The 25,513-nt window shown below is 34.7% G+C and overlaps 1 protein-coding gene across 1 annotated transcript in view; it reads left to right on the forward strand.

The window, feature by feature from the left end:
- LOC136025512 (synaptotagmin-7-like) overlaps window positions 1-25,234 on the forward strand; it is a 141,275-nt gene extending 116,041 nt beyond the window's left edge. Inside the window, exons 4-9 of the mRNA XM_065701542.1 lie at window positions 1,692-1,830; window positions 9,612-9,752; window positions 10,990-11,137; window positions 19,560-19,669; window positions 23,022-23,123; window positions 25,091-25,234. Coding sequence (XP_065557614.1) covers window positions 1,692-1,830; window positions 9,612-9,752; window positions 10,990-11,137; window positions 19,560-19,669; window positions 23,022-23,123; window positions 25,091-25,234 — 784 coding nt within the window. The remainder of the gene's footprint in view (window positions 1-1,691; window positions 1,831-9,611; window positions 9,753-10,989; window positions 11,138-19,559; window positions 19,670-23,021; window positions 23,124-25,090) is intronic.
- The last annotated feature ends 279 nt before the right edge of the window (window positions 25,235-25,513 follow it).

The following is a 25,513-nucleotide window of genomic DNA, read 5'->3' on the forward strand; positions in this document are numbered from 1 at the left end:
TCCCTTCATGGAAGTTTTCTTTTCCCATGACAAATTCTCGATGGAAAGTTCCCCCAGCATATCCCCCTCTTCTCAACCCCTCCTCCCAACCAAAAAATCCTCCTGAAAACGCCTGTATACTTCCCAATAACCATACTATATGTAAGAACAGGTCAAAGTTTGTAACTTGTTGCCCCTCCCACGGGGACTGTGGGGGAGTAAGTCGTCCCCAAAGACATAGTTATAAGGTTTTTCGACTACGTTGAATAAAATGGCTATCTCAGAATTTTGATCCGTTGACTTTGGGAAAATAATTAGCGTGGGAGGGGGCCTAGGTGCCCTCCAATTTTTTTGGTCACTTAAAAAGGGCACTAGAACTTTTCATTTCCGTTAGAATGAGCCCTCTTGCAACATTCTAGGACAACTGGGTCGACACGATCACCCCTGGGAAAAAAAAACAACAAAAAAACAAATAAACACGCATCCGTGATCTGCCTTCTGGCAAAAAATGCAAAATTCCACATTTTTGTAGATAGGAGCTCGAAACTTCTACAATAGGGTTCTCTGATACGCTGAATCTGATGGTGTGATTTTCGTTAAGATTCTATGACTTTTAGGGGGTGTTTCCCCCTATTTTCTAAAATAACGCAAATTTTCTCAGGCTCGTAACTTTTGATGGGTAAGACTAAACTTGATGAAACTTATATATTTAAAACCAGCATTAAAATGCGATTCTTTTGATATAGCTATTGGCATCAAAATTCCATTTTTAGAGATTCGGTTACTATTGAGCCGGGTCGCTCCTTGCTACAGTTCGTTACCACGAACTGTTTGATGTAGTCTTTCACTTTTCTTTGAAAGACTTTTCGGAAAACATCTCTTAAATTAATACCTTTAAATGCTTAATTTTTAAATCTTTTGCTTTCTGCCCAATAGTTCCGGTCAGGTGAGTTGAAAATCAATCTAATCTCTTAAAAGTAACCATATAAGCTGGATAATTGATGGGAATAAACTGCAGAGCTATTAAATTACTGTCAGCAGAATTCAACCCAATGGCAATGAAAAGATAATTCTTAGTTTGCATTCCGAGGCAATAGTCTGAGAGATTAAAATGCTGACGGAGTTCCTCACATTTTATTAAAGATTCTCAACATCTTTATCTGTTTTCTTAGATTTGTCCTTTATTTTCTATTGAAAATCTTGATGTCTGAAAAATGTGTCATCTATTGATTCTGTCACTAAACGTTTTGAGAGAAATGTAATTAAGATATTAATATTTTAGTACTCGTGGATTTGTTTTCTATTTCTCCTTCTACCTTTTCTCTCCTATGACCCCTCTTTTGTTTTTTCTTCCCTTTCAATTTTATCTCTATTTATCTTATCCTATCCCTCTATTTATTCATATCTCTCGTTCTCCCCCTCTCTTATTTCCCCTTTTGCTCACGGGTCGAAGCCTGTCGTTTTAAAAGCTTTTATTTCTATGGAAATGGAAATCTAATTATTAATGATACTAACAGACGAAATAAACCGTATAATTATATGTCAAAAAAATCTTGTTTCCTTAGTTGCACCGAAAGCTGACCTGGCTGCTATTCAAAAGGTTAAAATTGTTTTAACACTGAAATAATAGCATAAATTAAAAACATTTCTAATTATAAATCACAGGCAGCCTACTTTTTAGTTCGACAAAACTAAAATCTTACTTTTTTTAGGACAATAGGTATAAGCCCATCTAAGTCAGTTGAAGGAGAAGTTCCAAATCCAAGCAGTCCAGGAAGTGACAAATCAGTAACTCCAGTAATACCACAAAATAAAAACATTCAAGCTCTGAAAAATGCTGAGCATCCTTCGGTAAGATACATGTATTTTAAGAACTAAATTTCAAAGACTCCACATTGCTGGGTCTCACTCTGTTAAAATATCTATATATATATATAAAAATAAGTTGTCTGTGTGTGTGTGTGTCTGTCGAGTGACGTCATGTTTGTGTGTCGACTGACGTCATGTTTTCGACTGACGAAATTACAGATCGGGACACAAATGACGACCGGGACACCGGGACATAGGGAATATAAATGACGACCGGGACACTCAAAGAGAAAGCGACCGGGACACAAGGAATGTTCGATTAGCAATCACCATCAACAAAGCACCAGGACACAAATGACGACCGGGACACAGGGAGTATAAATGACGACCAGGACATAAGTAAAAAAAAAACTAAAAAAACTAAAAAAAAAGGTAAAAACTACAAAAAATAAAAAGAAAAAAAACTAAAAACTAATAAAAAAAACTAAAAAAGCTAAAAAAACTAAAAAAACTAAAAAAGAAAAAAAAAAAAAAAAAAATTGAGAAATAAAGGAGAAAACCAAAACTAAAAAAAATAAAAATAAAAAAACTAAAAAGGTAAAAACTACAAAAAAAAACTAAAAAGAAAAAAAACTAAAAAAAACTAAAAAAACTAAAAAAAAGTAAAAACCAAAAAAAAAAACTAAAAAGAAAAAAAGGGGAAAAACACAAAAATTTATTTCATCATATACCAATTCAAAAACGAACGTATATACAGACCGGGACACCGGGACACAAATGACGACCGGGACACAGGGAATATGACGACCGGAACACAGGGACACAACTACAACGGGGACGCCGGGGGCACAGGGGGATATATAAATGACGACGGGGACACAGGGCAACAAAGCTCAAGGGCAATCATTAGAATCATAAGGTATAACTAAAAAAACTACAAAAAGGTAAAAAACTAAAAACTAAAAAAAAAGACCAATTCAAAAACGAATGTATATACAGACCGGGACACCGGGACACAAATGACGACCGGGACACCGGTCCACAAGGAATATAAATGACGACCGGGACACTCAAAGAGAAATTACAGACTGGGACACCGGGACACAAATGACGACCGGGACACAGGGAATATAAATGACGACCGGGATACAGGGTCACAACTACAACGGGGACGCCGGGGGGCACAGGGGGATATATAAATGACGACGGTGACACAGGGAATGGTCAATTAGCAATCACCGTCAACAAAGTTTAAGGGCAATCATTAGAATCATGAGGTTAAAAACTAATAAAAAAAATAAAAAAGCTAAAAAACTAAAAAAACTAAAAAAACTAAAAAAAAGGTAAAAAACTAAAAAAACTAAAAACTAAAAAAAAACTAAAAAAGGTAAAAACTAAAAGAACTAAAAAAGAAAAAAATAAATGACGACACTCAAAGAGAAAGCGACCAGGACAAAAGGAATGTTCGATTAGCAATCAACAAAGCACCGGGACACAGGGAGTATAAATGACGACCAGGACAAAACTAAAAAATCTAAAAATCTAAATAAACTAAAAAAGAAAAAAAAAGGAAAAAAATAAAGGAGAAAAACAAAACTAAAAAACGAATGTATATACAGACCGGTACACCGGGATACAAATGACGACCGGGACACAGGGAATATAAATGACGACCGGGACACAGGGACACAACTACAACGGGGACACCGGGGGAAACAGGGGGATATAAATGACGACCGGGACAAAAAAACTAAAAAGAAAAAAAAACTAAAAACTAATAAAAAAACTAAAAAATCTAAAAATCTAAATAAGCTAAAAAAGAAAAAAAAAGGAAAAAAATAAAGGAGAAAAACAAAACTAAAAAACGAATGTATATACAGACCGGGACACCGGGATACAAATGACGACCGGGACCCGGGACACAGGGAATATAAATGACGACCGGGACACAGGGACACAACTACAACGGGGACACCGGGGGAAACAGGGGGATGTAAATGACGACCGGGACACCGGGACAGGGAATGGTCGATTAGCAATCACCATCAACAAAGCTCAAGGGCAATCATTAGAATCATGAGGTATAGATCTGAATACAGATTGTTTTCCCATGGACCATTATATGTTGCATGTTCAAGAGTCGGTAAACCTGACAATCTATTTATATGCAAAGACAATGGGACAGCAAAGAATGTTGTATATTCGCAAGTTTTACGTAGTTAAAACCATATATATATATCTATCTATATTCACAGGTGGGACATAGGGACACAACTACAATGGCGCGTAACTATTATGGCGCGTAACGACTTACGCGCGCGGGGGGGCTTGGGGGGGGCGCGAAGCGCCCCCACCAACTAGGTGTTGGGGTGGCGCGAAGCGCCACCCCAACAGCTAGTATATATATATATATATATATATATATATATATATATATATATATATATATATACTAGCTGTTGGGGTGGCGCTTCGCGCCACCCCAACACCTAGTTGGTGGGGGCGCTTCGCGCCCCCCCCAAGCCCCCCCGCGCGCGTAAGTCGTTACGCGCCATAATAGTTACGCGCCATTGTAGTTGTGTCCCTATGTCCCACCTGTGAATATAGATAGATATATATATATGGTTTTAACTACGTAAAACTTGCGAATATACAACATTCTTTGCTGTCCCATTGTCTTTGCATATAAATAGATTGTCAGGTTTACCGACTCTTGAACATGCAACATATAATGGTCCTTGGGAAAACAATCTGTATTCAGATCTATACCTCATGATTCTAATGATTGCCCTTGAGCTTTGTTGATGGTGATTGCTAATCGACCATTCCCTGTCCCGGTGTCCCGGTCGTCATTTACATCCCCCTGTTTCCCCCGGTGTCCCCGTTGTAGTTGTGTCCCTGTGTCCCGGTCGTCATTTATATTCCCTGTGTCCCGGGTCCCGGTCGTCATTTGTATCCCGGTGTCCCGGTCTGTATATACATTCGTTTTTTAGTTTTGTTTTTCTCCTTTATTTTTTTCCTTTTTTTTTCTTTTTTAGCTTATTTAGATTTTTAGATTTTTTAGTTTTTTTATTAGTTTTTAGTTTTTTTTTCTTTTTAGTTTTTTTGTCCCGGTCGTCATTTATATCCCCCTGTTTCCCCCGGTGTCCCCGTTGTAGTTGTGTCCCTGTGTCCCGGTCGTCATTTATATTCCCTGTGTCCCGGTCGTCATTTGTATCCCGGTGTACCGGTCTGTATATACATTCGTTTTTTAGTTTTGTTTTTCTCCTTTATTTTTTTCCTTTTTTTTTCTTTTTTAGTTTATTTAGATTTTTAGATTTTTTAGTTTTGTCCTGGTCGTCATTTATACTCCCTGTGTCCCGGTGCTTTGTTGATTGCTAATCGAACATTCCTTTTGTCCTGGTCGCTTTCTCTTTGAGTGTCGTCATTTATTTTTTTCTTTTTTAGTTCTTTTAGTTTTTACCTTTTTTAGTTTTTTTTTAGTTTTTAGTTTTTTTAGTTTTTTACCTTTTTTTAGTTTTTTTAGTTTTTTTAGTTTTTTAGCTTTTTTATTTTTTTTATTAGTTTTTAGTTTTTTTGTAGTTTTTGCCTTTTTTTTATTTTTTTTAGTTTTTTAGCTTTTTTATTAGTTTTTAGTTTTTTTTGTAGTTTTTGCCTTTTTTTAGTTTTTTTAGTTTTTTAGCTTTTTTATTTTTTTTATTAGTTTTTAGTTTTTTTTGTAGTTTTTGCCTTTTTTTTCTCTTTGAGTGTCGTCATTTATTAGTTTTTTCCTTTTTTTTTTAGTTTTTTATTGGTTTTTACCTTTATTTTAGCTTATTTTTCAGTTTTTTCCTTTTTTTTAGTTTTTTTTTATTTTTTATTTTTTTTAGTTTTTTACCTTTTTTTAGTTTTTTTAGTTTTTTTAGTTTTTTAGCTTTTTTACTTTTTTTTATTAGTTTTTAGTTTTTTTTTGTAGTTTTTGCCTTTTTAGTTTTTTATTGGTTTTTACCTTTATAGTTTTTTTAGTTTTTTAGCTTTTTTATTTTTTTTATTAGTTTTTAGTTTTTTTTGTAGTTTTTGCCTTTTTTAGTTTTTTCAGTTTTGACGTCACCTGATCCAGTTTTTTCAGGTGACGTCACTTGACACATCCATCCACACATCCACAGACAGACAGACAACTTATTTTTATATATATAGATATATATATATATATATATATATATATATATATATATATATATATATATATATATATATATATATATATATATATATATATATATATATATATATATATATATATATATATATATATATATATATATATATATATATATATATATATATATATATATATGTAATATATATACTATTTTTATAAAAGAGCAATAATTATGCATTTATTTATGTATTTGTTTATTTTTTCACGGAAGTTGGTATTCTGGGATTTTCTAGCCTAAGAAAAACTACCTACATAGGTCAGGAGTCTTTGAAAATTTGTCAAAAATTTCAATTTCGGAAAAAATATATTTATATGAGTCATATTATGTAATATTCGTCATATTTGCCTCAGTAGTGATTGTATTGTTTTCAGTGTCTATGACGGATGCAAAGTTACAAAGAAACAAATGATTGACAAGAAAAAATTGTATGATTGACGTCATATTTATGAGTTTATTTCAAAAAAATGAATTGTATTATCCCCCCCCCAAGAGTGAACGTATCATTTTTATGACGCTTGATATTAACCAAGTGACATATAACGACCGCAAATTCTGTGGATCTGTCTGTCGGTCTTTCTGTCCCGGTTTTGCTAGTTTAGGCACTTCCAGATAAGCTAGAACGATAAAATTTGGCAGGCGTATCAGGGAGCAGACCATATTAAGTTGAAAATAGTTGTTTCCCCGATTCGAACATTGAGAGGGAGTGGGGGGATGGTTAATTTGGAAAAATTAGAAACAATGAAGTATTTTTGACTTACGAACGGATGATCGGATTTAAATGAAATCTCACATTTAGGAGGACCTTGTAACTCAAAATTCTTATTTTAAATCCAGACCAGATCCAGTGTGATTGAGGGGAGTTGGGGCTGGGGGAACTGGAAATCTTGGAAAAGGCTTCGAGTGGAGAGATCAGGATGATACTTGGTGGGAAGAATAAGCACAAATCCAAGAGGCGTGGCTGACATAACCGGACCGTGTTCGATATCTTTGGGGGAGTTGGGGGGGGGGGCTAATTCGGAAAAATTAGAAAAAATGAGGTAGTTGTAACTTATGAACAGGTGATCAGATCTTAATGAAATTTGATGTTTAGAAGGATCTTTGTGCTTCACAGCTCTTATTCTAAATCCTAATCCGGTGACATCGGTGGGAGTTCGAGGGGGAATCGGAAACCAGAAATCTTGGAAAACGTGAACATTGAGGTATCTTTATCTTACGAATGGGTGATCGGATCTTAATGAAAGTTGATATATAGAAAGTTTTTATGTCTCAGATGCTCCATTTTTCAATCGAGGACACGGGGGTAGTAGGGGGGAAACAGAAATCTTGGAAAACGCTTAGTAGTAGTATTAGACAGGTTTAATATAAAAAAAAAATTGACAGCTATCGCTGATTTGTGTTTCTTTACAACATATTCAAAATCAAACTACATTTCTAAATATAAATTAAACTATAAATATTAACTCTTATTGTACATTTTGACGAAAACCGGGACGAAAGAATTACCATATCGGTTTGTTCTTGCTTTAACGGGAACTAACTTATCTTGCTTTCTCGTTCTTGATGGTAGAGGTTGATCAGGTAGAATGTCACGGTGCTGAGATTTAGAAAGCAAGAACTTTCCAAAACTCAATATCAGAGTTTTGTATCGGTTTTGGAGTGACGGCAGTCCTAGCACTTCCAGAGCCTTTTCGTAGGGGATGTCACGGCGGCCCAAGATGATCGATACCGCTCGCTTCTGAACTGATTCAAGCTCCTGACAAAGATACACTGTTCTAAGTGCTGAGGGCACCCAAACAGGGCACACATATTCCAGAATGGGGCGGACATACGCTATGTATGCATACTTAATACTCTCTGTGTTCGTACTGAACCTACGCATACCGTTTAAAGTCTGTAGACTAGCGTTTGTTTACAAACGATCTTCAAGATCGACTACGTAGTTTTTCTCCCCAACTGCCATATTGACATTTCTGGCCACTAAAATGATCTAAAAAGGTATCAACTTTTAGGAAGAATTTATATTTTTCTCATGGTGATTGTATTGAACCTATGGTGATGCCAAAACATCAAGAAGATCCTCACATTGTCTGCGGTTACAATTTAGTGACTATGAGAATCTATATATGCAAGCCTTTCGCGCAGCCATGCTGGGTCACGGCCTTCAAATCAGATAAATAGTTATTAGCTAATCAATCATTGAAATAGTTATAACTGCTAATCAAATGTTTTAGTTCTCTTTTGAAGATTAAGAGTAATTGGAGGGCTGATATCCCCCCCCCACACACACACACAAACACACCTTGTTTTTTCCTGAAAAGCATTTGAAAAAAGTTTTGAGATGGCCATTTGCTGTCGTAGGAACTTCAAAAGAGCTCATTCGATTGAAAATTGGATGGGCTAGTGCCCTTTTTGATAGTCAAAATTTATTGAAGGGCAACTAAACCCCATCCCACGCCCACAATTTCCCCTAACACATTCAATCAAAATTTGTAGATAGCCGTTTTGTTCAATGTTATGGAAAGTTCCAGAAATTATGTATTTGAGGATGACATCCCCCACAGCCCTCAGGGCAAGGGTTGTAAGTTATGCCCTGGGGACATTTAAGGTTTATATAGAAAGGTTGATCATGAAAAATCCGGGATGGGCTCTTTTGATTGGAAATCAGATGTTCTAGTTCCCTATTATAGATTCAAAGTGATCAGAGGGTGGATGCCCCTTATACCTCGCATTTTCCCAAAATGCATAGATGGAAATTTTGAAATGGCTATTTGTTGTCGTAGAAACTTCGAAAAGAGCTAATTCGATTGGAAATTGAAAGAGCTAGTACCTCTTTTCAATAGTCTAAAGTGACTGGAGGGCAACTTCCCCCCTCCTTCCCACACCCACCATTTTCGCAGAAACAACCAATCAATATTTTGAGATAGCTATTTTGTTTAAAGTAGGTGAAAGGTCCGGAAATTATTTTTCTGAGGATGACAGCCCTCTTACAGCCATCAGAGCAAGGGTTGTGTTTCTCTCTTTTTTGGAAATCAGGCAAATTTTCTCAGGGTCATAACTTTTGACAGGTTACATTAAATTTGATGAATGTTAAATATCTGGGATCAACATAATAATTTGATTATTTTCATGCATTTATTGATATCAAAATCCTTATTTAAAGTTTTGGTTACTATTGACCCGTGGCGCTTCTTACTTACAGTTCGTTACCGCGAACTGTTTTATAAGGCTTTTTTATAGGAAGATTCAAATTCATTGTTCAACAGGCGTAGTTCAAATTCAATGTTTATTAACCAGGATAAATGTCATGTGATAAGTTATTTAGTGAAAGGAATAGCATACCAGTATCTCATTGGTAATGCGTAGGTATGCTCTGTTGAATCAAACAGATTCAACATCTTCATTGTTTTTTGTATTGCGACTCTGGCTAAGCTTACAGAGTCACACCACTGACCCCCGTCCCAAACTAAATAATTGGGTACACTGGGATTCGAACCCTCGCCCTCTCAGGCAAAGGATCATGAATCCAGCAAACTATATATTTCTTTAGATAATTACAGTTATGAAAACTGTAATTGTATTAACTTATTAAACTAAATCAAGTCCTTTTTTTACTTGATGCAGATGGGATTTTGGCAGAGTCGCTCACTTTCACTGGTGGATATGTACATTGACAACGCAGAGCCATCAGAAAGCTGCGGGCAGATTCAATTCAGCATTGAGTATGATTTTGAGAAGAACACTTTAATTTTGAAAGTAATGCAGGTATGCCTCAGCTGTTTTTGTTAGCTCATTTGTATTTCAGCCACTAACATTAAGGATACCTTAGGACTGCTTAGAATATTCATGTGGCTGGCACTTGTGTTCCGTTCTTACGCCATAAAAGAAGATTAGAAAGCATCCTATTTTACTTTTATGTCTTGCAATATCTAAAGGAAAGGATACTATACACAAGATTTATTGTTTATGGTCTTTCTAAGCTATATGTTGTTTTGCGAAGGAAAAAAAAACAATCGCTGAGAAGAAAAGCAGATGGGAAACTAGCCTAGTCCGTAGCTCTTGCCGTCATTTCCTTATAGTAAATAAACTGATAGCTAATTTGACATGTGCTAAACTCTAGCAATCATAGGTAATATATTGCCCGATCATACTGTGTAAACGGGTGTTGTAATACTCAGAATAACTGCTCTGTAAAGGTACAATACTCTTTTGTTGTTGGTGTAATTAAAGAAAAACTCTGCAAAAATATAATCCAAAATTTTGTGGCCAATAGCTGAATCATTATAGAGCAGTGCTTTTAAACAAAAAACAAGAAAATCATCCCATTTTTCTCTTTATAGGTTCTTTTGGTCACTGCGCAAAAGAACCACAGAAAGTTTCGTATACAAGACATATATTGGTCACCATGGCCCAATTGGGCTTTTCGTGTGAATAAATCTATCTATCTATCGATCTGTAATCAAAAGATTTACTTCGATGGATTCAGTCGGTTTTTTAAAAAATGAGTTCAAGAAATTAACTTTTGTGGAACACTATATACATAATAGAATCACCTTCAAGTGAATGGTTTTTCTGCTCTATTTTTTTTAAAAGCAAAATAAACTTTAGGAAAAATTATTTGGGAGGAGTAACTACGAATAATGCTTTAGAAAATACGTCCTCGACAGAAAGTATTTTATTTAAATGTTTAAAATTTGAAGAAATGTAATGTAAAAGAACTACCTCATGTTCACACTGACAAAAATGGAGATGATTTGTACTATAAAGTGCTGCTCTGTAGACATAAAAATAATTATTTGTATGAAATTGCAAACTGTTTTTTTCTTTCTTACGTGTTTCTTCTAAATTTATGAAGACAGATATACTTCTTTAGATAGACAATGTGATTGATTATATGTTAAAAGAAGTAACACGTGATTTTCTTTTATCCTTTCTTCTTGCATCGGAGAAAAAGATAAGATTGACAAAAGTCATTGAGAGTAATTAATTTGTTCTATTCTAGGCAAAAGATTTGCCTGCTATGGATTTAACGGGAACCTCGGATCCTTATGTCAAAGTTGTATTGCTTCCAGACAAAAAACACAAGCTAGAAACCAAAATAAAAAGACGAACTTTAAATCCCAAATGGAATGAAACATTTTATTTCGAAGGTATTGTAATTTTGTGGGTTTCTTTTTATTATTTCTCTTTTTCATTGAATGAGTTTTACATAACAAAATTGCACTAATTACTTAAAAACAAGTCAAGCAGATTAAATGCCTTATTTTCGACAGAAGTAGGATGCAAAACATCAGTAACATTTTGATGCGAAGGACGCAATACGCTTCCGAACTTTTGCTGTTAGGGAAAGATGTACTATTGTTTGTAGTAATTTTTGTTTGTTTTAGGTTTTAAGTTTTTCTTTTATTCATATATATCAGTATCTGTAATATTTTTCCATAAATTTTGTTTGTTTTAGGTTTTAAGTTTTTCTTTTATTCATCTATATCAGTATCTGTAATATTTTTGCAGAATATGGTCATTTATTTTAGTTTTTGTTCGATTGGGGTTTCATGTGCTCTTTAATCACAATTTCTAGTCGTTTTAAGTCTGAATTATTATAGTGCTATTATTTCTGCTAGTCTTAAGTTTAGCATGACTCTTTACTTTTCTTTGAAAAAATTATGTTTTGGAAAGTCTTTCTTAAATAAGTTTCTGTTCGTTTTTGTAACAGAAGTTTTATGTCCTAGGGTTATTTAGGAAGAGTTGTGGGTATTAAACTGAAAGTTTTAGAGAATTCTGAGAGTGCTGTTGACCTCAAACAAAAAAGCATTACATACATCTCGTTGTCAGAAGGTCGTACCTGCAATATTTCAGGATATATGGAAAGACTGGCAATAAGTGTCTTTGAAAGATTTATTGATTGGGCATCAAATAACAATTTCACCTTTGATATGAATAAAACCGAAACTATTTTATTTAACACCTAGCATTAATTCCCTCCAAAAAGCTATGCTTTCGTGGTAATATGATTAGAATTCAAGATAACTTCAAAACTTGGGATTATCTTGGATAGAACGTTACTTTTTACTCCTAATATTACTTACAGAGAGAATTTTGCTAAAAATTATTCCAACCACCTCCTTAGTACTGCCAGATCAACTCGGGGTCTAAAACCATCATTTCTAAGATTGCTGTTTAAAAGTGCCTTTGAAAGTAGTATTCTGTATGTATTCTGTATTCAAAACCCTGTTTTTTCAAGTCCTAGGGTTAAGAGTTAAAATATTTGATTCTAGTTTATTTGTTCTAGCTATTGTTAGTTGATTTTTCAACATAACCCTCAGTATTTCCAAAGAGTTTCAACCAAATTTCATTAATCGCTCCTGAAATATTGCAGATACGACCTTCTGACAACGAGATGTATGTAATGCTTTTTTGTTTGAGGTCAACAGCACTCTCAACATTCTCTAAAACTTTCAGTTTAATACCCACAACTCTTCCTAAAATGTTGCACACGCTATTTCAACAAGCTGTACGTATATAGTACATTTTTAGTTAGTTCAGCATATCCTGAAAATTATATTATACATCCCTCTCAACATTCTCTTACAGATTTAAGTTTATACCTTCACCTAGTCCTAAGATATTGCAGACATGTCAGTTTGACAAGCAGAGTACATATGGTGCCTTTTGACTAAGTTCAACATCCCAATCACGGTATAGAACAGGTTGAAGCTTTTAAAAGACAAAAGGTCATCCTTGTAAAACAAAATTCATCCTCCAGGTACTGACGGAATTCTGACATCTATTATACCAATTTTGATATATTACATTGTTCAACACAGTACGGGGAAGAGAAAGAGAGGGAGTAGTGTTTTTTCGTATTATAATATACGTGCCCAAAATTGAGAAGCTGACTCTTCAATAAAGTTACTGTGATAAGCAGAAAGACAAAATAATAGAACTACGGGGGTTAGAAATTTCACCAGAAATTAGGATGATTTTTGTAGAAATAATGTAACAAGGATATTTCAATAGCCTTAGATCCAATTGAAAATACACCAGAATTGGTGGCTATGACATCACTTGAAGCGGTCCTAAGAGATTTGGAAATCAAAATCAGGGAAGGGTTTTGAATACAGAATACATACAGAATACTACTTTCAAAGGCACTTTTAAACAGCAATCTTAGAAATGATGGTTTTAGACCCCGAGTTGATCTGGCAGTACTAAGGAGGTGGTTGGAATAATTTTTAGCAAAATTCTCTCTGTAAGTAATATTAGGAGTACAAAGTAACGTTCTATCCAAGATAACCCCAAGTTTTGAAGTTATCTTGAATTCTAATCATATTACCACGAAAGCATAGCTTTTTGGAGGGAATTAATGCTAGGTGTTAAATAAAATAGTTTCGGTTTTATTCATATCAAAGGTGAAATTGTTATTTGATGCCCAATCAATAAATCTTTCAAAGACAGTTATTGCCAGTCTTTCCATACTTGCAACTTTCGACCCCGTTATAACAACGCACTCAGCGTCTGCGTAAGCTTCAACTTCGCAATTTATGTCAATATTTAACTCGATTACATCATTTACATCTATACATCGAAGGAATAGAGACAATATACCACCCTGGGGGCGTGTATTTTCAATTTGAAGGGACTGACATTTTCAAAGCAGACAATTCTATCACTTCAGTAACTATGATCTAATGCATCTGTTGTTGATTTGTTCTTTTAAAATCCGATTTTTGAATCAGAGATCCAATCATTAGTGTAACTTAAAAAACCATTTTTTTCGAAATTAATCGTTCAAAAACTTTTCCAACATATAATATATAACTTTTCCATCTAACTATAGTAATAGACAGAATCTTTATTCTTTTTTGTTTTTAATAGTAATCAGATATTTGTGACTTCCCTTTCCTTGGGGAAATATGACATTTTTAAACAAGCGTTAATAATTTTCATCATAACAGGATAACAGATTGATATGTTTTTTTCAAAACTAAATTTAGAATCCCGTCTGGGCCAGCTGCTTTCGTTAAGCTTGTATTCCTTAGTTTTTCGGGACTTACAAAACTGGTTCTCATGAATTCAAATGGAATGGTAGAGATTGGTGTAATCAGAGGATTGACCACTTAAGCAAACCATTTTGTTTGATTTCCAATTGGACTAATAGAATTTATGAGATAGCATTAAACTTCGCTTGACAGTATATACAAACATAGCCATAATGTAACCACTTGTATCATCGTATTCATGACATGGAGCGCTTACATAAACATTTTTTAGATTGTACTTGTAGTCATCCATATCCCATCTCCAAGCGGCCCTTAACACTCCGCCCCCAACTTTTTTCTCCCCTCCCCTGTCTTTTGGATATAGAATTTTTCTTAAAATTTTAGAGGTTAGAATTCTTAGGACTTGACATTTTCTTGGACTAGAACTTTCTGGGGGCTTCGATTTTTTGGGACTTAAAATATTTTTTCCTTGTCTTAGAATAACATGTAATCTTTGTTGAACATAGTTTTTGGACTTTTTTATTTGGCTGCCCCTATGGTACTCCAGGGCTGATCATCGACAGTATTTTGTTTACTTTATGTTTTAGATCAATATTAATTGTGTACTGGAAAAATAAATACATACATCATCGCTGACAAAGACAAATATTTGAACTATGAAACAACTACTAGCGATAACATTATTGGAAATGAATGCGTGCGTTGTCATGAGCGTGAGAAGTTAGAATCCTTTGGAGTACCGAATAAATTCAACATTACTGATGGTGGAAATGCGAAAGTACCATTTCCAGATACGATGGATCTAAAAGCTAATGCAAACATAAAACTATTAGTTGATGACGCAGGTCAACTTCTTGCTTATGTTTCCGCCAACTCCTTACCTGTTGATAGTTCTTATCACCATTGTTCTGGTATTAGCATTCAAATAAAAGTAAAGGGAAAAGGAAAGGCCTACCGCTTTACCAATGTTATAATGCATCTCTTTTAGACTTCGGTAAAACATTATTCACCTATTTCAGACTTTAGTATACTAGTTGTGATCAGATAGTAGCATCTCTGTTTGACTGAATCTTGTTAAATTCTTGCTTCATATGTCTCTATTTCTAAAGAAAATCTGATCCATATCTCTCAGACTTTGATAAAACCTAATTCACCTATTTAACACTCTAGTATATCACTTGTAATCTGATAGCAGTGTCTGTATTTGACTAAATCTTTTTAAATTCCCTCTTCATATGTCTCTGACTCTAAAGATAATTTGATTCATCTCCCTCGGATTATAACAAAAACCTAATTCACCTATTTCAGGCTCTAGTGTACCACTTGTGATAAAATAGTAGCGTCTCTTTTTGACTGAATATTCATAAATTCCACTTCATATGTCTCTAGCTCTAAAAATAATTTAATTCATCTCTCTCAGACTTTGGTAAAACCCAATTCACCTATTTCAGACTCTAGTATAACATATCTTGTATTTCATGTCTTGAAATGTCTTTTTAAGACACGAAAAAAGTCGAAAAATTTCTAAGTTCAAAATATAACATTATTTTGAACTTGATTTTTTTTTATTTTTAGAAGTTCCTTAAAGACATTATTTTTCTAATATTAAAATTCCAGCAGATAAAAATTCCAGTGTTAAGGGAACCTCAACTTAGACGAAAATTTGATAAAACCTTCTTTTTATTGATCCTTGACGATCTTTTTCTTCTCTTTAATTTTTAACTTAAAAAGCAGAATGATTTATAGTAATGATAAAAGCCATAAATCTATGCCACAGTTTCAATCCATTTTACCAACAAATCACCTTCCCATCCATGTAGATTGTCCAAAGGGTGAAAAAGCAATATCACAATAATGGCTTACATTATTAAGTTAGGTCTTTCAGGGTAAGCTGTGGCGGATTTTGAACTAGCCAGAAGACACTATGTATACTTTTAATACTGCTTCTGCGGTTACCGTAACTAATGACACTAAGGGCAATAAGTTGAAACTGTTGTGGAACGTTCAGGGGAAGTTTTAATTAAACGAAAAAACTATATGCATGCCTGTATTAAAAGGGAATATATAAGATATCATAGGTAGCGCTGCTCTATCATAACTAGTAACATCATTGATATTTTAATGGAGCTAATTTGATTGGAAATGGATAGTTCTAGCGTTCTTTTTAAGATTCAAAAGGGATTGGAGGGCAATCAGCTTTTCAATCCAGTTTCCCTGAAAAAATATATCAATATAAAATAAACAAAAATTAATTTTCAAAGAAAATTTCCGCCAAAAAAGTTTTTCAAGGAAAAGTAAAGAACTCCATTAAACCAAACATGGGTAAAAATAGAATCAAATAATCTACCAACCGTAAAAGTACCAAAAGTCGACATCAATAAATAAATGAAACCCAAAACGAACAGAAATTACAATAAATAGCCGAGTCAAACTCAAAACGTGCAGAAATTAACATATCAGGGCTCACGACCCCTATGCCTTCTCATTGCCAGACCATAATTTGCACTTTACTGAAAATATTTCAATGTTTTTACTTTTGTAATTTTTATGACAGTTGGCATTAACCAAGTGGCATATAGCAATCGCAAATTCTGTCGGTCTGTCGGTCCCGGTTTTGCTACTTTAGGACTTCCAGGTAAGCTAGGACGATGAAATTTGGCAGGCGTATCAGGGACCGGACCAGATTAAATTAGAAATAGTTGTTTTCCCGATTTGACCATCTGGGGGGGGGGAGTGGGGGGCCTGTTAGTTCGGAAAAATAGAAAAATTGAAGTATTTTTAACTTACGAACGGTTGGTCAGATCTTAATGAAATTTGATGTTTGGAAGGATATCGTGTCTCAGAGCTGTTATTTTAAATCCTGATCGGATCTGGTGATATTGGGGGGGGGGGAGTTGGGAGGGGGGAAACCTAAAATCTTGGAAAACACTTAGAGTGGAGGGATCGGCATGAAACTTAGTGGTAAAAATAAGCACAAGTCCTAGATACATAATTGACATAACCGGAACTGATCCGCTCTCTTTGGGGTAGTTGGGGGGGGGGGGGTAATTCTGAAAAATTAGAAAAAATGAGGTATTTTTAACTTACGAACGGGTGATCGGATCTCGATGAAATTTGATATTTAGAAGGATATCGTATCTCAGAGCTCTTATTTTAAATCCGACCCGATCTGGTGACAATGGGCGGGAGTTGGGAGGGGGAAACCTAAAACTTGGAAAACACTTAGAGTGGAGGGATCGGGATGAAAGTTGGTGGGAAAAATAAGCACAAGTCCTAGATACATGATTGACACAACCAGAACGGATCCGCTCTCTTTGGGGTAGTTGGGGGGGGGTTTAATTCTGAAAAATTAGGTCTTATTTTAAGACCTAATAAAAAGGTCTTAGATACGTGATTTACATAATTAGAAAGGATCCGCTCTATTGGGGGGGGGGGGTAGGTAAAAAAATGACGTATTTTTAACTTACGAAGGAGTGATCGGATCTTCATGAAACTTCATATTTAGGAGGACCTCGTAACTCAGATCTCTTAGCGGTGAGATCAGGATTCTTAAGGCAGAGGAAAAATTAGAAAAAATAAGGTATTTATAATTTACGAGTGGGTGATCGGATCATAATGAAATTTGATATTTAGAAGGACTTTGTGACTCAGAGCTCTTATTTTAAATCTTGACCGGCATTAAGCCTCTTATTTTCCTTTTTAAATCAATCTATTGATTCATAGAATTAGAAGTGCCATATGAGATCTTAGCTCTTGTTGTAAATAAAAAATTATTAAGATTTTAAAGAATGAATAGGAGCATATTTGTATTAAACTGAAAAAGCACATTCATTTGTATTTTGTTCAGTGAAGTGCAAGTTATGTCCTGTGGTTGTGAGCATAGGATTTTCTGTTCGTTTTTTGTTGGTTCAGTTGATGTTTTAAATTTTTTTCTTGTGTTGTTGTTGATGTTATGACAGACAAAAACTTGCTGCTTTCAGTAAATCGCCAATAGGAAGGCTTAGTGGTGTTAGTCGTACTCCAACTTGTGGTAAATTCTCTTTGTTTAAGTTTGACTTGATTATTGATTTAACTTTCTGTTCGTTTTAGGATTCATTCGTTCATCTTTAGAAGCATTCATCATTTTCATGTTGGATGTTTTTGTCCATTTTAATTTCTGTATGTTTTGGTGCAATACATACACTGATGGTAATTTTGGTTCATTTTCAGCTAAGCTGGTGTTCTTTCCATCTTCGATTTTAAAATGGTTCTTTCTTCTTTATCTTTCTTTGGAAAACTTCTTTTTCTGAAATTCTTTTTTAATTCCTGCTAAACCTGTGCATTTCTATTAACAGACTCTTTAATGAAAATTTACGAGCCTGAAATGATATTATGATGTTAATCAATCCTCCAGTTATGGGACTAGTTTCCCAAAAAATTAGGGCAGAAAGAAGGGGGGTCCAAACAATGTTTTGAGGCTCCTCCTCTCTTTATATTGATTACTACGCAACCATGGAAGGTGAATTTTATCACGTTTAATATTGCCAAGTTCTAGAAAACAGCGTCTTCTTTTAATTTTTGCCTTCTTCTGTTAAGTCAAAAATCGGAATAATTGGACTTTGGAGGTCGAGAAAAAAAATCTACTTATGCAACAATGTTTGGATGATGCTTAAGTAATCAGACTGCTACAGGAGTTACAAACTCTGTGTCTTACATACAAATACTGTTAGTCCTTTTCACCATCTAATAGTACTTTTTTGTCGATAAAACTGTAAGTTACGTTAAAGTGAAGTAGTGACGTTACTTTCAACTTCCTTCCTCCAAATACCCGAAACAAATCTAACTGTTAATAAAGGGTCACGTGGAAATTTGTCCCTAAGAGTCTGTCTTGGTGCCAAGGAACACAATGTGCATTTTTCCCTAATCAAGACTTACTTTATTGCCTAGTATTCAAAATTCTGCCTTTTTTATCCTTATTTTCTATCCAAATCATTCTCTGCAAATAAAAAATATACAAAATCCTTTTTGTGTCTTAACCTCACAACTTACTAGATGTTATAAGTAGTATTATTACTTTCAACTTCCTTCCTCCGAATACCCAAAGCAAATCTAATTGTTAATGAAGAGTCAAGGGTAAATATGTCCCTATAAGTCCATCTTGGTGCCTAGGAACACAATGTGCATGTTCTAAGTCAAGAATGAAATTATTCACCATGATAATTCTTCATTAGCATTTTAAGAGAATGGGGTCTATGAAAACCAGTGTAGATTTCAAGAACTTTAAGAAGTTTATTGTCATTATATTTGGTTTATTGGAATCTACTTTCATATGTAAACTCTTAGCTTTGTCCAAAACATGGGTAAGATTTTGATGGGGTCATTTTTGATAGTTCTATGACATACTTCAAGAATCAGCAGGTCATCAACATGTTATTACCTTTGAGGGAGTCTTACCAATTTCATTAATTAATACTACACATAGAAGTGGTCCTAACAAAGTTCCTTGGGAAATTCCACGCTAATCAGGGAGGGTTTTTAAATTCCTCACAAAATTTGTTTACTAGATGTTATAAGTAAAATTGTATATTTTCAGGGTTCCCTATCCAGAAACTACAAACTAGGGTCCTGCATCTTCATGTGTTTGACTACGATCGTTTTTCAAAAGATGATTCAATTGGTGAAGTTTTTGTTCCTTTATGCCAGGTAAGCTGTAATTACTCTGAAAGTACAAAAGTAAAACTCGTCATATCGCTATTGACCTTATTTCATTTCTGAGCTATTTACAAAAGCTAAAGCTTTCAACCTCCCCTTTGAAACTTCCTTTAATAGAAAAAATCGTCTTCCAAATATATGTAATTTAAGACATGAAAAATGGCTGCTAGTAAAGCTACAGCAAAATTACGTCAATGGCTGTTTATAAGTAAAAATGCCGTATTTTGTAAATTAAAAAGCAATTTAAACATTCTAATTTAAAAGTTTTAGGTATTTTGATTCTACTAGCAGTGAATTTATGAGCAGAAATCCAGCTTTGCCGGCCTTTTATCACTCCCTTCCTTTGTCCTGATTTGGCTCTCGCACGCCTATTATCATGGCGTCACATATCCAGTTTAGCTTTGTATTTTGTCAATACTCCTCGAATGTTTATATACGGTGTGCATTCTCATGGTTTTAACACAGTGGTTCCCAGCCTTTTTTAAATTCCCTAACCTCTTGAAAAAATGTTTTCACCGGGCAGTAACCCCTATAAAAAATTAAAAGAAAAGAACTTTAAAAACAATATTAAACCTAACTTGGATACATTTTTTAACATAATTTCAAAGTAACAGAATATTTTGTATTGGTACCTATTCGACAATATAGCCTGAAAATTTATTGAACAGAGAACTTATTACTTATATTTATAAACAGAAAAATTAATGCTTCTCAATAAGGTCTTTAAGCTTAGATATTCGAGCTGAACCTTTTAAAATCTGGTCCAAAAGATGGCAGGTAGAACTTGGCAGGTAGAATCTGAAGCTGCATCAACTTAATATGTTTGTCCTTCACTAATACGAAGGATGAAAAGGATGAAAGGATGACATTGCAGGTATAATGTGACGATGCATCAATTTAGTTTCTGTTTGGCCTTCACTACTGCGAAGGATGAAAATGTCCTCTCAACAAGTACTGAGCTTTGGAAAGGTAACAGACACTTCAAGGCCTTATCACCGATGCTTTTATATTCTTTCCTTGTCATTTCGATATAAGATTTTACAATGAAGACTAATCAAATATTAGTTATCATTCCTTAATCGTTTACCCATGAAACTCTTTGTCACATTTCTACTTTTTAAAACAATAAAAAACTTTAGCGTAAAGAGCAAGACGTTGAGGAGGAGACAAGCCCTTTCATATACGGAATATTTTTTGTTCGTTTTAAGTTTTAAGTGTCGCTCTTTACTTGCAGTTAAAAAAATTGTTTTTTATTTAATTTCTTTACGTTTTTGAATTAATGTATGTTTTGATTGTGACTCGCCGCACAAGCATAATTAAAAGAGAATTTGTACATTTTGTTTTTGCTAAATGGCTTTCTTATAGTTTTGATCGGACGATTTTGATAAAAAAGAGGTGGGGGAGGAGGCCTAGTGCCCCTCCAAGTTTTGGTTACTTAAAAATGCAACTAGATTTTTTTTACGAATGTTTTTGTTAGTAAGAAATATACGTAACTTACGAATTAACTTCGTAATGAACTTCTATATTTGTGTATTTTTATTATGTATATGAGTTGGTTCGCCCCCTCGTCATTACCTCACTTTTTACACTAAAGCTTAAATTTTGTCCCAATGCTTTACTAGTTACCACTGAATCACAAAGGCCGTAGAATAAATACTTGATATTACTAAAAATAATTTAGCGTAAAGAGCAAGGTATTGTGAAGGAGACGAAACCCCTTATGTACGTAAGATTTTCTGTTCGTTTAAAGTTTTAATGCTGTTCATTACTTCCACTTGAATTTTTTTTTATTCATTTCCTCGTTATTTTTTTTAAATATTGCTCGAAAATCCTGCGCCCCCTTCATGGAAATTCTCTTCCCTCATAATAAATTCCTCCTTGAAAAGATCCCCCCACGTAACCCTCTCCTTCATATCCACCCCTACTTCAAGGCGAAAAGTCCCCTTGAAAACGTCTGTACAATTCATTGTTATTGTAAACCGAAGAATTTGTTTGAGCTCATACCATATGATCTCTTGGCTCTTAACTCTTCATGCCTCGTCACAAGTGCCATATGAGATCTTAGCTCTTGTTGTAAATAAAAAATTATTAAGATTTTAAAGAATGAATAGGAGCATCTGTATAGGAGCGTCTGTACAATTCATTGTTATTGTAAACCGAAGACTAGCAGGATCAATTCAAGAGTCTAGAGTGTATAGGAGTGCCTTTTTTGATGTTAAAAGAAAAATCAACATCTAGTAGTGTCTAATGTTAATTTAAAGCTGAAATTTCGGAAGGGTAACTACCTCCCGGAAAATTATAATGTTGGTAAACTCCAGGATGAAAATTTGAGAAAAACCTTCCAGGAACAGTTGAATACTAAACTAGAAATTTTAAAATTTGACAATGTGGAAGATGGATGGAATAATTTTAGAAAAACAATTTGTGAAGTTGCTGATGGTGTCTTAGGAAAGAGTGCTAAGACTGCAACTAGGAATACTAGTGAAGAAGCTTTATGTTTAATAGAGAGTAGAAGGGGTTTGTACAAGAATTATCTGAGTGATAAATCGTATGAAAACATAAGGAATGTAAAGAAAGTGGAGAAAGCATTAAAATAAGAACTAAGGAGATGTGAAGTGGAGGCCATGGATAAAATTGCTGAGGACCTGGAAGATGCAGCTAGGCAGCACAATAGTAAAATATTATACTGGTATGTTAATAAATTGAAAGCGAGTAGTCAGTCCCGACTAGTCCCAGTTAAAGATAGGAATGGGGCTACAATTAGTGATAAGGAAAAAGTTAAAGAAAGATGGGTGGAACATTCTGAGAATGTGCTAAACCGAGATACAGTTGCAGGAAAAGTTTGTGACATCTTGGATGTGAAGGAAGATTTGTTTCGTGAGGAAGAATAAGCGACAGTACTAAAAGGATTAAAAAATAATATGGCTCCAGGTGCGAATATTGTGATAAATGAGTTTCTTAAATTTGGTGGCTCTGAGGTTAGATATAAGCTACTGAAGATTATGAATATGATTTTTGAAAAAGGGGAAGTACCTGATGATTTTAAGAAAACCTTAATTAAACCACTGTATAAGAAAGGTGACAAGAGTGAGTGTCGTAATTATTGAGGCATTAGTCTGGTCACTGTAGGTAGCAAATTACTTAGTAATATGATACTTTTTAGACTGAGAGATGCTGTAGACAAAGTTTTAAGGGAAGAACAGTGCGGTTTTAGAAAAGGTAGAGGATGTGTCGACCAAGTCTTCACTCTTAGGTTAATAATTGAGAAGTCCCTTCGTTGTCAAACACCTTTTGTCCTCAGTTTTATCGACTATGATCAAGTTTTTGATTCTGTTGATTGAAGAGCGTCAGGAAAGGTCTGATATATGGTATACCAGAAAAATACATGAAAGTGATTTGTGCTATGTACGAGAATAATACTGCTGCGGCTAAGGTTGGAAATGAGGTTAGCAACTGGTTCTGTATTAAATCAGGAGTTAAGCAAGGTTGTGCTTTATACGGATTATTTTGACAGACTTCGTCTTAAGGAACACAGGAAAGGCAATTGGGAACCACGGAATCAAATGGGGAGGAACAACGCTCCTGGACTTAGATTGTGCTGATGATTTAAGCATATTTGATGAAAGTGTGAGCAAATAAATGAATTTTTCGAGGTTTTGCGAGTTCAGGGTGCAAGAATAGGCTTGAAAATTAATGTTAAGAAGACTAACTCACTAAGGCTAGGAATAAGTGAAGATGAAAAGGTGACCTTGGGTAACGAAAAGATTGATAAGGCTGGCAGCTTCACTTACCTTGGTAGTATTATTAGTAAAGACGGTGGGAGCAGTGAAATTGTTAAAAGTAGAATAGCTAAGGCTCACGGTATTTTTTCACAGTCAAAAAAAGTTTGAAAGAATAGGAAGATGAGATTACAAACCAAGATTAGAATATTGGAAGCTTCAGTGTTGACCGTGGTCAAATAGGGCTCTGAAGCACAGGCGCTCCGAAAAGCAGACGAAAATTTACTAGATGTTTTTCAGAGAAATTGTTTACGGATTGTTCTGGGTACCTGGCTGACTGACCGTATTTCAAACAGTAAATTGTCCGAAAAATGTGGTTCGATCCCGCATTCTAGGGCTATAATGAAAGAAAGGTTGAGATGGCTAGGCCACATTCTGCGGATGAAGGATGAAAGATTGCCGAAGATTGTCCTTTTTGGCCAACTGTCTGGGGCTACACGGAAATCAGGTCGTTCTTGTCTGGGTTAGGAGGATGTCATAAATAAAGATTTAAAGGAAATGGGAACTTCCTGGGAGGGTGTAAAGAGGGAGGCCTTGAATAGATTAGGTTGGTGGAGTAGCTTGCGTTGATGTGTTGGGCTCAGGTGGCTTGGTGCTGCGGTGAGTTATTAGTAAAAGTAGTATTACTATATGTAAACAATGGTAAAATTTTGTAGCTTGCTGTCCCTCCCCTGGATACTGTGGGGGATTAAGTTGTCCCGAAATGCTTAGTTATTTGGTTTTTCGACTAAGCTGAACAGAATGTCTATCTCAAAATTTTGATCCGATGACTTTGGGAAATAATGTGCGTAGGAGGGGGCTTAGGTGCCCTAAAATTTTTTGGTCACTTCAAACGGGCACTAGAACTTTTAATTTCCGTTAGAATGAACCCTCTCGTGACATTCTAGGACCAGTAGGTCGATACGATCACCCTTGAGAAAAAAAAACAAATAAACACGCATCCGTAATATGGCAAAAAATACAAAAAGCGATCCGTGGTCGCTTCTGGCAAAAAATACAAAATTCCACATTTTTGTAGATAGAGATGCAATAGAGTTCTCTGATACGCTGAAACTGATGGTGTGATTTTCATTAAGATTCTATGACTTTTAAGGGGTGTTTCTCCCTATTTTCTAAAATAAGGCAAATTTTCCAAGGCTCGCAACTTTTGATGGGTAAGATTAAACTTAATGAAACTTATATATTTAAAATCAACATTAAAATGCAATTCCTTTGATGTAACTATTGGTATCAAAGTTCCGTTTCTTAGAGTTTTGGTTACTATTGAGCCGGGTCGCTCCTTACTACAGTTTGTTACCACGAACTGGCTTATAGTTTTTTTTTTCATGGAAAAAAATGTTGTATATCTTTTCAGTTATCTTCTATAGGAATCCACAGTATGAGTTACTATTTGTATGTTAGAAAAAAGTTTTTAAACAAATTTTAATCCTGACACAAGCAGTATCTTTTCAACCAGAAAAATAAAATTATCACTCTTTTTACACTCTTTTTATTTATTTAAATTGTAAGAACAGAAGTAGAAATAGTAGTATTCACAAAAGTTTCAACTCAAAACCCCCAGTCGTTCTCTGTATATTGCTGAGCTGTCTTATTGGCAACCATTTAACACAATGCCTTTTGCTTTATTTTAAAGCAACATTTAGCTTTAAAAAATGATGAGCAATTGCATAATTGCAGGAGGGTTGACAACCCTTATATTCCTAAAAATATAATTGCTGGACCGTTCAGCTATGCTGAACAACATGGCTGTCTCAAAATTTTGACTGGATTCGTTTGAAAAATGAATGGAATTGAGATAAGGGCTGCTTGCCCTTCAATCTCTTGTTACTCTTAAAAAGGACACCATACACCCGCGCTGTAATCGGAGTGCGAGGGGGCACCTACCTCGTCATATATCTAGTAAAAACATTTTAAACGAGTAAAAACAAAGTGGAAACATTTTTAGTGTACTTCTTTTTTCGGTAATGTGCAAATTAAGTTCTGGTCTTGAGAGGGCATGTGGGTTGTCAGTCCTACTCATGTTTTTTTTTTGCTCTTTTTGAGCATGACTCGGTAA

This window comes from Artemia franciscana, chromosome 3 (assembly GCF_032884065.1).
Source record: "Artemia franciscana chromosome 3, ASM3288406v1, whole genome shotgun sequence".
Classification (NCBI taxonomy): Eukaryota; Metazoa; Arthropoda; class Branchiopoda; order Anostraca; family Artemiidae; genus Artemia; species Artemia franciscana.